General features: G+C 35.8%; 1 protein-coding gene across 1 annotated transcript in view; it reads right to left on the bottom strand.

The window, feature by feature from the left end:
• Nucleotides 1-361, bottom strand: part of LOC110460324 (G patch domain-containing protein 8-like) — a gene marked incomplete at its 5' end in the record, with an annotated part of 29,519 nt that extends 29,158 nt beyond the window's left edge. Inside the window, one exon of the mRNA XM_021513164.1 lies at nucleotides 351-361. Coding sequence (XP_021368839.1) covers nucleotides 351-361 — 11 coding nt within the window. The remainder of the gene's footprint in view (nucleotides 1-350) is intronic.
• Nucleotides 362-16,754: the final 16,393 nt, after the last annotated feature.

The following is a 16,754-nucleotide window of genomic DNA, read 5'->3' as shown; positions in this document are numbered from 1 at the left end:
AGCAGGGGAAAAAGTTGGTTTGGAAGCAGGAAACACAGTTGTTTTTGTATTTATTTGGCCTAATTCAGTGTGTAAGAGCTTGGTGAAATATATTTCATAAAGATTATTTCCAGGATAAGGAAGTATTACAATTTTTGATCTATGCTCGGAGTATTTGTACATTGTACTTGTAACATTTACAATCATCCCCTCTTGAACAGTGATTGTTCTTTAACCTATTTTGATATAAAAAAAATCTAGTAAAATGCTGTATTCCATTATTTACCAACTGACTGAAGTAACATATATACAAAAACACAAAATATAAAATAAAAGCAAAACAGAACAGAATTTTCATGAAGAAGATTTACCTTGGTTGTAAGGATATCCATTAAAAGCTACTGAAATCAAACCAAAAATTCAACAAATTAATTTGAATGAGAAATTTTACCTTGATCAAATTAACAATAATACAAGCTATTACATAGTTTCTAACCATTCCTTCTGCTGGAAATGTATATATATATATCATAATAATGTAAAATAAACAGCCATCAGCCACGTAAAATCAAAATGTGATTATTTCTGAGATAAAAGAGCATAGGTATATCAGACAGTCCTTCAAAATCATACTCTGCGACATTATCATATAATCCATGCATACATCTTAAAATGTATAATTTTATTGCCCATATAATTCTTCAATCTATTTTGGCAAAAGTTGTAATGTATTAGGTGTCTAAAGAGCAGATTCTTATTAGTTAGATCATGGATGATTTACTACATTTCACTTTGTGAAAACACAGAGAAACAAGCATGTCACACTTTCAGTTATTGCCATGAGAAGCCCAATCTCTCACGGTCCTCCCTTAACTCACGATCACGAATTACATAACTTGATATTGAGTATGTCATACATTGTTTTCAGAAAACTGTACTTTAATATTTCTTTTTTTTTTTTACTTATTCACATTATTTTACTATTTATTATCAAACTCCTTTGTAATTCATGAAAAGCTTATATTTCAATCAGAAAAGAACTCTACTATGTAGGTAGGTTATAGGTAGTATTGCAATTAGTTTCCAATTAATGATTATTTCATAGATGATATAAAAAATTACCAACTGATGCAAATTAAACTTAAGCATTGAATTTGACACCATACACTCTCTTTCTCTCTCTATGTGCATTAATTAATATGGATCATGTTCGTTACCGTACACAAGAGTGAACACTACAACCAGTAGGACACTACAACAAAATGCCCACAACATTGTGTTGCTTCATCCATTGTTACTGTATAGATAGAATAAAGCATGCAACAAAGAATTAAAACATTGGTTCTTGGGGGAATGGACAGGAACACTAACCATTCTAATATCACCATGGTAACGCTGTATGTTGCTAGTTAAAAGTGCACGAAAGTGAATTTAGATGAAAAAGCACAGTGAATGAAAAGTAGGTCATATCAGTCTACTGAGCAATCAACAAGTCCAAGGTCACCACAAGATCACCAGTTCTTATGTCCCCATCAGGTTTTCTTACCTAAGAGGGGTACACATGTATGTATGATCGCAAACCACAAATGTCACATAACCACATGTGATGAGTTTATGCTAAACAATTTTTATTTAAAGTATCCAGTACTGAACCTGTTACGTACACAGCATCTGCAAGTTGGCATAATAATCACCTTCATACAAGAAAAATAAAAAAAAGAAACAAGAAAAAAAGAAAATCAGCCTTGTAACCTTCCTCTTTCCATATCTTTTAAATACACTGTTTTAGATTCAAGTTTTTACTTTATTTCTGAAATCTTCTTGGCAACAATAATTCGTTGACAGAAAAGGTCCTTCTCTGGGATGGAGGGTCCTTTTGGTACAAACCTGGCAGATTGTAAATGATCAGGCAAGGTATAATGTGGCCAGCATCCAGATAATTACACTGCGCAACAAGTCACATAAGGAGATACATTACCTTGGTCATTAGTGGCGCCCCCTACAACATTTCCTCCACCACTGCTGCCTTGGCCATTACTCCCACTGTTTGTGCTTGTGGAACATCGCGTGATAGTTGACTTCATCTCACACTTGTAGTGTTTGTCTTTTTCAAACAGCTATGATTCTGAAATATGATGCATGAGTCTTTAGTGCTCGGACTCACGAACAACAGGCTAAACGGCTCTGTACCGCTATTTTGTTCTTACCTCAGAGCCGTGTCTAAGAGTTTGTAGGTCAAATTCTTTTAAAACAGGCTCATATTACACTTTACCAGGACTAGAAAATAATTTTAAAAAGCACTAGTCAGCTGGGCTAGCAGTTTCCAATTTTACCAGTCCATGTGCAAATTCCACTTACCCAATATTATTCAACATGATAAGTGACATCAAATATGGATGTTTGCTGGAAGACTCTTCACCTTGTGAACCTTCATTGTGCGAGTTCAATATATTTCACAAATGTGACCCAAATTTTTGTCAAGGTCACTCATTCAGATTTCAAACTTTAAACCATTAAAATTAACCGATAGGACAGTAACAAAAAGACTCTAGACCACCTGGCCTTGATGCACCCTGAAAGTTTATATTCCTTTCCATACTAATAAACTTCACTCCCTCCCTAAAGGGAAATGGGTGACTCATCGGTCTATATGGTCCAGACCTCATTCTGGGTGATTAACAGATGGAAGATGCTGGGTCACATCATAAGCTTATGGGTTACATAGCTAATCTTGACCTGCAGGTCTTTACAAATTCACATCACTGCAATCTGCTACAAATTGTTAGCTGTATCTCTGAGACCTAATATGTTACTGTTCAGTTCCCATTCCATGTTCTGGTGACAGCCCTGTTTACTACAAAGGCATAATCTAATTTGTGCTATTCCAACGGTTTTCATCAAGGGTCATGTAGAGATAAAAAAAGGTATGGAGCTGATTAGTTTTATATACCAGTATATTCAAACCTTGTAAATCCAGCAACCACTCTATATTGCTAGCCAGGAATGGTGTCCTCTCACTATCCAGTTATACCTACTAAGCTTCACTGCATAGGATATTAGCCATTCCTTCCATCTGATCTACACTTTGTTACATCCTTATGGAAAACATCATCAGAGAGATTTGTACACAAACAATGCCTCAGTCTCACAGGAAGCAGGAAGGAAGGGCTGGAAGCCAATATATCAACACTGATATATACCATCATTCATAAACAATAGTAGAAACTAGAAAATGGACAACATGAATTTGTGCCCATAAAAATGAGTTTCCAGATTTTTAACAATTTTCTATAAAAATAGTCATGGTGACTTTCTTGTCTCTTGGCATCCTGAAGTAAGGAATACACTTGACCTTTCTATGAAGTTTGATAATCAGAGATGTTCTTACACTTGACTTTTCTATGAAGTAAGGAATTATCAGAGATGTTCTTACACTTGACCTTTCTATGAAGTTTGATTATCAGAGATGTTCTTACACTTGACCTTTCTATGAAGTTAGGAATTATCAGAGATGTTCTTACACTTGACTTTTCTATGAAGTTTAAGGTGCGAAATGGGCCTGTATCGATCAACTGTTATATCACTAAATATCTGTAAACTTCAAGTGGAAATAATGATTATGGATGCTTAATATCACGACAAATTATAGATCTTTGATCATTACGCCACACCTTATCAATTAACATATTTTTTTGCAAAAAGTCATTCTACACAAGACTTTGATGTTAATCAAATCATTTTTCCTTACAAAATTTACATTTTGTCATGTTTAACACAAATTCAGAGAGGTAGAGCAATTGCAATGTTATTGGATGTTCATAGCCAAGTTGTTGTCGCACGGCAATTTGGTATCACCCAGTCTACAATAATTCGTCTCTTTACACGTTTGCGTGCCACTGGGTCATATTACACGTTTGCGTGCCACTGGGTCATATTCAGACTTTCTAAGATGTTGTCTGAATGTAATGATGGCTCAACAAGACTGCTACCGAGACTGCATCGCATACCATAGCAGGGTTTGACACTAAGGCCTACCTGATAGCCTGTGGCTGGTAGAGATCCAACTCAGGCTACAAAAATCTCCCATATCATCAATAGCCCGAACGGCTAGTGCATTTTACTCTGGCTTACCTAGATATTATATTATAAGGTTCTGTTTAAGTTGCTCATTTTGCTAGGCCTTCTTGTTACGAATTTTATCAACATAAGCATTACTAAATACAAGTCTCTTTTATATGGTATATATCTTATAAGTATGTTTCAAGCTTTTTACTGATCAGTATGGATTCTGTGTAGCGAGGTTCACTTATTCTCCCTTGAGGCCTTCTCTACAATCTACGGTAATAATATATACAGAGTAATAGCATTATATATGAATAAATTCAGATATAAGGTATAAAGGTCCAAAAAAATGTGCCAAATAATTTTTATGCTGCTCAGCATATGGAAAACTGTCTTCTGAAAATACCAAATCTCAGAAATTTTAGTGTGAAATATTAGTCACAACATGCTACTAATCGCTTGTGATGGCAAGAATCACTGTGCACCGACCATATGTCAGACCACCTCTAATGCGTCCCAGGTGGCAAGTGTGTCTTTATTGGATTTGCAGACATGGTCTGAAGGGGTTTGGGATGTATTGGTGGAGACGTGTAATGGTGAATTCTTCGCCAATGCATGCATGGTTGAGCGTGATAGGTTCGGTGGGGCCTCTGTAATGGTTTGGGGAGGCATCTCCCATGGTGTTAAATCACCCTTATAGATACTTAACCAAAACATCACTGCTGTCGGGTACAGAGACCAGGTCCTCCAACCACATGTCATACCACTTCTAAGACGACACAACCTCACCTTCCAATAAAGCAATGCTCAACCACATGTTGCCTCTGTCATGATTTTCTAACAGCAAACAAAGTTCAGCCTCTAGAATGGCCTCTGTATAGCCCCAACATGTCTCCCATTGAACATCTTTGGGATGACCTTGACAGACATATTCATAAATGTCAAAACCTGCCAAATGATTGCAGAGTCGACAGGGGAATAGAACAAGGTTCCCTGGAGACAAATTAATATTCTCATGAATTCTATGCATAAGAGAATCTGATATGAAGCATTGATTGGTAGGTTGACTTCACTTCCCATCATCATCCTGTTTTGGTGGTTCTGTTGCAGGATGCTTTGTACTTTGTAGATAGCCATCAATATGCCGATACAGGAATCCAACTCCTTCGGGTTACTAGTGATGTAGCTTTAATCGTCTTCAATAGTATCTGGTTAAACTCTTCAATCAGTCCATTAAAAGCTGGATGATATGCCCTGGTCTTGCTCTTTGTGATATTTATCAGTTGACTAATTTCCCTAAAAACTTCACTTTCAAAAAGGTGATCCAAACCGCAAAACAAATTTAAGTACAAGTTCCTCTGCCATTTTGTTCACATGCTGGTTGGGATAAGCTATGTCTTCATCCATCTGACCCTGAGGCCAACCTAGCAGCTAGTAATCACATGGTAATAGGCTGAGAACTGGACTGTTCCCATGTAATGACACTACATGCCAGGGGAGCTAAAAATGGCATACTGTTAATATGAAATTGCAAGTACAAGTACATGAAAATAACAAAATGTTCCAGAGGAATATGCTTACCTGTATGTTTGCTCAATAATGAGCTGGATCCAACAGCCAGGGAGAGTATGTCACATTTCCAAACAAATATGTTATCTGTAAGTTTACAAAGAAGATAGATATAAACATGGAAATGCAAAGACAAGTCCATCATTTAAAACACAGACTGTTTGAAAATAACTGACACTGTTATTTGTATATCAGAATTTCTTAAAAAATTAATTATAATCAATTATTGGTTATAAAAAAGAAGGAAACATATATACTACCTTATCTTTATCAAAAACAAGCAAGATGCTGCTGAATTTGTTAATGGACATCATTTAAAAGCTAAAAACAATAACTGTGCTTCCTTGCAAGGCTCTAAGTGGCTTTTATTCTTTGGTAGCCTAATTATATATAAAAGTCCCGATCAAATGGCCTGTGGCATTGGAGGATAGGCAACATGAATTTGTGATTGTATAATTTTTTCAGATTTTATCCTGAATGGGTAGGCACCACGATGTTGTCTGTATACATGTATATGATAGTACATACTTATGAACATTTAACAATGACAATATTTCAGCAATTTGCGCAGTTCATAAAATTATAATTGTACCAAATGTGAAGATCCTGATCTATCAGTATAGCTGTTTGCATGATACCTCAGGCATTAAAGAGCTGATATAGGTTTTGTTTAAAGTCAAATATGACATTGCTGCCGACAGTTTAAAACTGCACCATCCATCTGCCTTCAGAAACAACGGTTGAAGAATTTTCAAGACTTCTTTTCTTTCATTGCTTTGCCATTATTTTATATTCTCCATTTCAATACAACATGAGGTACCAATTTAGAATAATCAGGGAATTTTTATATATGAAATAAAGACAATTGCTCAAAGGTGTATTATCACGTGTTCAGTGTGTATTCTACTGTTGATTTCATATCGTCCACTTTGACTCGCATTCTATCACAAAAGCAGTAAGTGTATTATCTTGATATGTTTAATATTGAAATAGCCTGTTTGTAGTGAACACGTTCCATTTCAGTGCACCAACTGTCCACCTCAATAGCACTTTTTGAAGAATTTGACAGAAGAGTTCTGTTTGAAGCCGATGTATTTACATTACCACTGCAAGTTGATCATCTTTAAGCATTACCAGGAGAAATTGCATTCATAGAGCTATGAACGCAATACAATCAGCGTCATTTTTAAGTTTCTCTTCCTGCCTCGATTAACATGAAAAACCCGTTAGAATCAATCTATTGTGAAATAATTGGAACATATCAACTGGGTAATTAATTGCCAAAGCAAATTTTTAATGGATTTCTGTGTGAGATACGGTAAAACCAAGTGTTTTCATGACATTTGTGTTATTGTTAATATCAGAGCTGGAGACAGGTAACTTTACCAGATTTTTATTTGGTGTCTGATTTTTTTTTCCTGGTCACCAACCAGGTGACTTGTGATTAAAGTATCGGTCGCCAATGTTTAATTCCTGTGGCTGTCACACTTACCTGGTTTCAATAAAAAAAGACTCCAGGATTCTCAGCCTTGGTGAATTCCAATAAGACAGGATAGTAAACAGTAATATGGATTCATATTTAGCTGCAACACAAAAAATATATTTATGACAGTTTTTTTTAATGTAAATGTTAAAGCAGTCTCTGCACCTGCATGAACTGGGCAAAAACTAGTAATACTTCTATAGCAAGATGCCCACCAGCCATTAAAGTCCCATCACAGTCACCGATATAATAAAGTAAACAACGGGTCAATGTGGTGTAGTGATGGTGTCATCCTCAAAATACAACGACTTTTGCTCTAGATACACATATCTAAAACTCTTCGCCTCTGGAATTCCTCATGATGAAATTCAGGCTCTTCACTTACACCTTGTGGATAATAGAATTTGACTAGTCTGTTGTTTTTGATGAAGATCAAAGGAATCAAACAGCCGTATACATACAAGAAAATTTGCAACTGACAGGCTTTGAAGTTGGTTGTCACTCCTCTGTAATAAAGAAGAGGTGTCAGCCTAACGATTGCAATGGTAAGGTTTTGATATGAAACTACATATAAGCCAAGAAATTGGCAAGTTTTATGCCTGAAACCAAGCTTACCATGAGACATCAAATTGGTGATGTTATGGCATATTGTAGGGATGCAGAGACAAGAGGCCCAGAGGGCCTATAACGCTCACCTGAATATTTAAGCAGTCATAGCAAAATATTATATTATACTGTACTACAAATATTTCACTCGCAAACTTTGTCGGCTCTATCTGTTGAAACAGTCAAATATTATTATATGATTCTATGCTTTTTGGTTCTTCTTCAGAAGTTGACATATTTGACCCCTGTGACCCTGAAAGTAGGTTAAAGTCATTTTCATTCGCAAACATTGTCATGCTCAATAAAAGAAATTACCACCCAAATATTAAGATTCTATACCTTTAAGTTCCTCAAAAGAAGTCGCTTGAAGTGTTTGACATATCTGATCCTCTTGACCTTGAAAAGAGGTCAGGGTAATTTTCACTCGCAAACTTTGTCAGGTTCCGCCCCAAGAAGCTACCAGCCAAAAATTAAGATTCTATAACTTTAAATTCTTCAGAACAAATCGTTTGAAGTGTTTGACACATTTGACGCCTGTGACCTTGAAAGTAAGTCAAGGTCATTTTCATTCTCAAAGGTGGTCGGGCTCTATCCCAGGAAGCCACCAGCCAAATATAAAGATTCTATACCTTTCAGTTCTTCTTCAGAAGTCGTTTGAAGTGTTTGACACATTTGACCCCTTCGACCTTAAAAGCAGGTCAAGGTCATTTTCATTCTCAAACTTTGTTGAGCTCTATCCTAGGAAGCCACCAGCCAAATATTAAGATTCTATACCTTTCAGTTCTTCAGAAGTTGTTTGAAGTGTTTTACAAATTTGACCCCTGTGACCTTAAAAGTTGATCAAGGTCATTTTCTTTCTTAAACTTTGTCTGGCTCCTACCAACAAAGCTTTCAGCCAAATATCATGACTCTAGGCCTGTCAGTTCTTCAAAAGAAGTTGTTTAAAGGAAAAGTCGCAGGACGGACGCCGGACCATGACAAACTCACTTGCCCTTCCGGCAGTTGAGCTAAAAATATGTGTATGGAGTGTGGAACTCTTGAATTTTGAGGATGTGATGGTGCAAGATAGCAGGCAAGCACAGTACCCAGTGTTCCCCATTACGTAGATATGTACGTAATTCACGTAAACAATTAGGAAATCACGCATGAAAGTTTGGATTTGTACGTATGTTGCACGCAAAGAAAAAGACCTCAAATGGGTAAAGAAAAAATAAAATATAGTCATTTCTAGCTTCTCAATATATAGTTTGCAATTTCTGACGATAGATTATCTTGTCTGACGTAATCTCTAAAAAGGAGAGGTAAATAATTGGTTCATCGATCGACCGACCGACCGACCGACCGAGATCGCTGTGCGCTAAATTTAGTACTCCAAATATAAAATAAGCCAATCAGAAGCGTGTTTCCAGCAGTCAACAGCGGTTATTTCCCAACACTGAATAATGTTGTCGTTATCATGGATCTCGTTCAACCAGACGCTCTGTTCGTCGTAGCTTGCACAGGCACAAGAGTTTGGGTGAACGAGACTACGACATGGCAGACATAATTTCGGACGGGACGGGACCAAACCTTGGAAGGGTTTCTGTTATTAATTAATCAATAAAAACTACTAATGTCCCTTCAAATGTGTTGTTGTTTTTGTTAGTGTCTAATTTTCGTGATTTTAGGCAAGGGCAAAATTTAAGTAGTTTTTAAGTTTTAAAGTTCAATCTGATGATACATGCAAGTTTGACTGCTTTATAATACATAGCATATATGTACACTACAAATATGTTACATGCATTCCAGTTTACTGTTTGATGTCACACTTATAAAAAAAAGGGTTTGCTTTGAAATGCCATGTTTTTGATGAAACAAAATCATAAAACTAATGCATGAGACTTATAAAAAAAGTTTGCACTGAATTAAATGACTTGTTATTAATTTGCATTGACACTTGATAAATTAACAAAATTCATAGTAAAGCATGAGACTTAAAATAATTTACATTAAGTTTGCATTAACATTCCTTGTTATTTTGTAATACAAAATTAGTTTCCAATTCAAGCAGAATTGATATAGTTTATGTCAGTCATGTGGCTGTGCAGTTTACAAAAAGAAAATTCTGATTAAGAGGGACAATTTTTGACAAAAGTACCAATCTGTTTTTTAGCCTCAAAATACCCCAGAATGCACCACAGAGCTTCCAGATTTCAAAAAAAAATCACAGGGGAAGTACCCCCGTACCCCCCCCCTTACCATGGGAGGCGGGGGGGGGGCCCCCCCAACCCCCCCCCCCCCCCCCCCTCGTAGCTGCGCTCCTCGGCAAGCTGCTTCGCAGCTTGATGACTGTACCCACACAATTACTAATCAGAGGGTACAATGTACCCTATGTACTAAGGACTAAGGGGGAACACTGGTACCATAGATACAGTGAAGGACGTCACACACCATCATTTTCCAGGGCACATGCAAGAGATTTGCAACATATCTATGCAAACCCCAGTGATACCTATGTTGGTGGTTTGAAATAAATATATTAATGTCAGACTTTCGGTCGATACGCATGACGTCATGTTTAAACAGTTTTGTCTTGATATTTGTATTGGAATTTTTAACATATTTTTAAAAAACAAAGAAAATTAACATATAAACAAAATGTTCATTTATCCCCTTATTATTTGAGTTTGCTAAAACCATATATTAGATAAGCTACTGAAACATTTTGGCCAATTATTTTCCTCTTCATCAAAAAAATAAAAACCTGTAACACTACGTATATCTAACGAATCATCCATTAACCAGCATTCAAATGTGCCCATATTGTCTATATAGATTTACGTAACACACAAGTGATGGCAACTTTAAAATTTGGTAACAGATACTTTATATGCCTAAAATGAATTACACTACATCATACAGCCGTTTCATTCTTTGAGGACTCATCAGTGATGCTGAGGAAAAGTTTTAGGCAATCAAAAGTGAACACTTCTTACTGGCGAAAAATGTAAGCAGCTGATTGGTCACATTATATTTCTTTTGGAAAAAGAATGTGACTTATGTAACTTCCTATACATCATATATATATATATTGTTTACAGGTTATACTGTTATACAAGCTATAAGTTAATTAATTGAAAATGAGTTGTGTTGGTTATAGATGTGTAAGAATGGGTAATGAAAAGTCTATCACATAAATTTCAGTACTGTATGTGGCACATCACAGTGGCAGATCCAGAGACCTATCTGGGAGGGGTTTCAAAATTTCCAGGGANCATTACAACTCCTTTTCGCTCCTTTTCGTGGTTTACCCCTGCCCTTACATACTGTACAGTATGTGATTTATGCTCGGGCCCTCCTTGCATATTTACTAATATAGGCCGATTTACAACACTGCATTGATATGACCAAACGTAGATTCTCAATGACGGAAGTTATTTATATCGATGTGAGTGTAAATTACATCAATAAATTGACTAGCGTCTTGTATGAATATAAAATGAGTGTATACAGTGTAACATTAGTCTTTATCGTCCGACGCAATACTCGAGTAGCAGGCTAGCTACACGACACATATATACAACATCAGCTTCGTGCTTTTAATTCAAAGTCATCACAAGGTGGGCAAAACAGATAAAAGCCGATCGGCGTTAATAAATATCATTAGTTTTACAAGTCCTGTACAAACAGCACCGATGATCATGTTCCTGCATGAGCTAGCAGCAACAATTGCGGCCAATATACACCGAGCCTATATTTTTATATTTTGTTTATCAACCTCACAATAATTATTCAGCCAATTCGCAAGCATGCAGTCAATCTGTTGGTTTATTTAATAAAATCGCGAAAAAGTGTAAAATGTTCACTAGAAATATTCGAGGACCAGTCACCTTACCATGTAAATTCTTCGTTCAGGATTACTATAACTCTAGCAAATGTTCGTCGCCATGTTGGCCGCTACCAGTGTCTGCCAATCAGACTGCAGCGATTGGTCAATGTTCCCTATCGTCATTGTACAAGAACGACAACTTCAATTTACTATTCTATTCTCAAGGCAGCACAACACAAAAGACGAAATCATTTTATCAAATCTTAAAAATTTTGATCGACTGTTTAGAATATGTGGGACTATTTTATAGTTATAATTATGTGCACACGTATGTGCATGTATGACTGAATAGAGCAAGTAATTGGTATTTGTCTACGTAGGAGTTACCGCACTTAACCGTTATGCAGACAACTCCCCGCATGAAAATAACAGAAAAAATAGATATGAATACCATAATCATCTAAAAAGACATACATAGTTAAGATTATGAGATATCTCATATCCCAAAACCGGAGACGTGTCGTATATAAACATCATCGATACTGGTTTTATACCGGTCTCTATAGAAAGCCAAATTAACAAATATTCAATTAATTGTACCTATCTTCAAATAATTAATATGCATTAAGAGACTCGACATTATTATGGTGATGATTATGATGACGAGTTTCATTATGATGTGATGATTATGATGATAACCGAGTGATAAGATGATGATGTCGTCTTACTGTTATGATGACGATGGTGAAGATGATAACGATGACTATAATATGACGAGGAGTAGTATGGCAGGATGATGATGATGATGATGATGATGATGATGATAATGATGATGATGATGATGATGAGTGTCATTATGACGTGATGCTGATGATGATAAATAATCTGATGATCTTGAGTGAAGTGAGTGTTATGCTGAACCACGAGTAGTTTGTAGTTGACTTGAAAAATAAAAAAATACAACAACAAAAAAGAGACTCGAGATCTCTATTCAAAACGGTTTGGATGTCTAGACATGAAGAGGATGACTTTAACAAAGAAGTATACGTAGATAAAAAAAAAAAAAGAGGTCCAAGAATCGAACCCTGATGAACACCTTCTTCAATGAAACCTAAGTAAAGTGTGACTAGGAATTATTTCAAACGACTCTCTGGTGCTTCTGAAATAGGTAATTTTCCAACCATTGATAAAATTTGTCTGAAATTCCATTGGATTTTAACTTAATCATCAAACCCTTATGCCAAGTCCGATCAAACAAATTGGCTTGTAGTTAGAGGGAGAAAGCCTTTCACCTTTTTTAAACAGTGGCATAACTTTGGCTGTTTTCCAAGAGTTTGAGTAAACACCAAACGATAAAGACATATTAAAAATTATTTCAACGTGAACGCAAACAGCTTCTTATGTGTTTCGTAGCATATGGGGACAGATTCCATCCTCACCCGAGGCCTTACCAAGCTTCAATATCTGTAAAATATTTCGTATTTCATTATTAGTAACTCTAAGACTCATGTCAGATTTTGACTCGATTAAAGGAACCGCAGTACTTCTGTCATCTACACGAGTTATATCACAAAAGTAGTATTCTAATAAATTAGCTTAATTTGTCTTCATTACTAGTAACCACATTGTCAGAAACAGGAGCTACAAGCGTAGGTATAGAATGTGTACCAGACGATTGTATTAACCTTTCTTCTTCTTTTTTTTTTTTTTTTTTTTTTTTTTTTTTTTATCTCATATATACTTTTATTCAATTATATATACAATTGTTACAACATGTGATACATTCATACATCCAAAAACCATGAACATTTTCATAAACTAATTTACGGGCATGCTGTTTCATATTTTTGACCTTATTGCGTTTAGATTTGAAATTGTTGATGTTCGTAAGATGTTTTGTTGCCCTAGCGATTTTATGCAACTTATCTCTAATTTTCATTGTTGTTTTTTGAATTCAGATGTCATTCAAGGTTTATCATTAGGTTGGTTGTCAGGGACAGAGGTCCGAATTATTCTGACGTTTTATCGACTTTTTTTCATATCGGTCTGGCGTCAATATGAAAAAAAGTCGAAAAAACGTAAGAATAATCCGAACCTGCCAGACCGATATGAAAAAAGTCGATAAAACGTAAGAATAATGCGGCCCTGCCAGACCTATATGAAAAAAAGTCGATAAAACGTCAGAATAATTCGGACTAGGACAGAGGAAACCCGGGCTAACATGGTATTAATATCCATTTATTAATCGGAGTTCATGTCCGCGGAAGGAGAATACATTTTGCATGAGGTTTAAAGAAGAAAATTATCCATCTTTCCAACGGTACTAAGCATTTTCCCGTAGATCAACTAGAAATATTGTTTTTGATGCAAGAAAGTTAGGCGAGTTCGGCATTTAAAGATCGATATTTCCTCCCTTCTCGTTAAAAAATATGATCATTGGGTGTGTCAATTTTACCGAAAGTCGATCTAAACCACTAAAACATGTAAAATTACTCTGAACACCTTAGTTTAGGTCCAAATATAGCTGTAACGAATTATCATATCCCTGTGGTCAAAGTGTACTCCAAGGTCCTTTGCTGTGGCCACTTTCTCTATTTCAGTTGTTTGTCCATCCTGCGTCGAGTTATATACTGATGATTTGGGGTTATTACCAATCTCCATATGTTCGCACTTCATGGTGTTTAGCTTCATTAGTCAGCCCTCGGTCCAGTTACTTATTCTGTCGATTTTTGTCTGGAGTTGCTGTGTTTGGTATCGTCCGCAAATAGTTTGGTTTTACAGGCACGTCGTTGACGTAGATCAAGAATAGTATGGGGCCAAGGACGCTTCCCTGGGGAACTCCAGTTGTGACTGGGAGACTTGAGTATTTTACTCCCTTTGATTTGAAAACTCCCTAATCCATGATGCGAGAATTTTACCTCTGATTCCATATTTATGTAGTTTTTATAGCAGCAAGCGGTGTGGCACTTTGTCAAAAGTTTAGCTGAAGTCAAGATATATGACCAGACGTCCACATTGTTTCCGACATCTAAAAACTAGGCCCAATTGTGCTGATGTTACATTTAATAAGGTGTTCAAAATATCATTTCGTTTTTAATAAACTTTGTTAAAAAAAACTCCATAAAGTCAATGTTGTGTAACCTAAATGTAAGTGGACACATTGTATTTGAATATCGCCAAGTACAGTGAGGCAGAGTTTAATATTGCCTTTTTGAATTTTAATTTCACTTACATATAATTTTAAGTAAGTAGAAATTTAGGTGGAGATTTGGGAACTTGTGTCTCTTCTATAGATTTGTTTTAGCTTTTCTGCAAACTTTTATTAGGTCCAGTGAAAGATTTAGAGTATAAAATGCATGTACATATGTATTTGGTGACTTTCTACCATTACTTGTATTAGTTGCAATTGTCTATGTAATCACTTGTTTTTAAAATGTTGATAGGAGACGGCTTCATAAGTTGCAATAACTTGTGCCAAATCCTGTGTACCCATGTGGACAATACATACGTTTTAAGTCAAAAGACTTTTTTTAAGATTCAACCGAGTGTAAAATGGTGAGGCTGTTTAGAGACGTGTAGTATATACCTTTCTGGACTGTTTAATGATAGTATTATCATGAAGTGAAAAAGAGGTTTAATTTGACTGGGCTATGTACTTTGGTCTTCTAATTTGGAAATTATATACAATATACATCATAATGTGGTTCATGTCATTTTCCTGTAATGCAGTTGGCATTCATTACTGCATATGAAAGCAATTTAAAGCTTAACTGAGCTGGACAGGATATTGCAAGCAAGCAGGCCAAACCATGATATGTTCCACATTACATCTGGGCATATACAATCAAGTCGGTCTCAAAAGCAACCATGATCTGTCTCTTGTTACAATTTCTATCATAGCCTCCATTTGTCAGCTTGCATTGGTTTTCAGTAGCTTCGTTGTTGATTCCGACCTCGATCTCATAATTCTTCTGGGTAATAAAACAAAATGTGTAGTAACAATCATGTGCTGATCTTCCTTTAAACTGGAATATTTTTTTTACATCAATATTCTCTATGTTTCAATAGACATTTTAGTACTAATTGACTTTGGTAAAGCTGTATGGGGTATTTCAAACTTGGTAAAGCTGTATGGGGTATTTCAAACTTGGTAAAGCTGTATGGGGTATTACAAACTTGGTAAAGCTGTATGGGGTATTGCAAACTTGGTAAAGCTGTATGGGGTATTGCAAACTTGGTAAAGCTGTATGGGGAATTACAAACTTGGTAAAGCTGTATGGGGAATTACAAACTTGGTAAAGCTGTATGGGGTATTTCAAACTTGGTAAAGCTGTATGGGGTATTTCAAACTTGGTAAAGCTGTATGGGGTATTGCAAACTTGGTAAAGCTGTATGGGGAATTACAAACTTGGTAAAGCTGTATGGGGAATTATAAACTTGGTAAAGCTGTTTGGGGTATTTCAAACTTGGTTAAGCTGTTTGGGGTATTTCAAACTTGGTAAAGCTGTATGGGGTATTACAAACTTGGTAAAGCTGTATGGGGTATTACAAACTTGGTAAAGCTGTATGGGTATTACAACTTAAAACAGGTAACTTACCCATACTGTTTTCATTGGACTATTGTCTGGAGATGTGTTTGGGTAAAGTTTGTTTGCACAGGATTGATAGCAAAATAAAAAAATGATCATATTAGAATATCTTTCCTGTTTAAACATTTTCAATGTATACATCCACAGACTTGAAGGGAAGAAATATGTTTATTGTTAGAGCACATAGGGCTGTCAGCTCTGATACTTCCTCACAAAAAATGCAGTAAGCTTACATGTCTACTGTGCTAATGACCATGATATTTGTAATGTTCAGAATTTTGTGCAATATCAGTGGTGATACTTTAATATTATAGTTGTTTATGTATGGCTACAAACTTTTCCAGGCCTATATACCACAGAGAGGTGGTGAGACTACCTTCAGTTGATATTCCACAAGAAACATTTTTTTTAGGTATTCAACCCCCTTGTAGTGATCAAACAGATCAAGACAGCTCAATTTGCACAATAATCAAAGAGGAATATGCAGATCTGTTGAATTGTGTAGACCAGAAATCCAAAACAGTAATCGTAAGAGGAAATGTAACAAAAACAATAAGGCTTTCCATCCGAGATAGAAATCCCTAATAGTACACATATTGTAAATTGTAATACACATGTACTTAAACTTGAAATCACAGAAAATGCACCAGTATTTCAA

Source organism: Mizuhopecten yessoensis, unplaced genomic scaffold (assembly GCF_002113885.1).
Source record: "Mizuhopecten yessoensis strain PY_sf001 unplaced genomic scaffold, ASM211388v2 scaffold10359, whole genome shotgun sequence".
NCBI lineage: Eukaryota > Metazoa > Mollusca > Bivalvia > Pectinida > Pectinidae > Mizuhopecten > Mizuhopecten yessoensis.
Note: the sequence above shows the minus strand (reverse complement) of the source record. Positions and strands in the feature narration are given on the sequence as shown.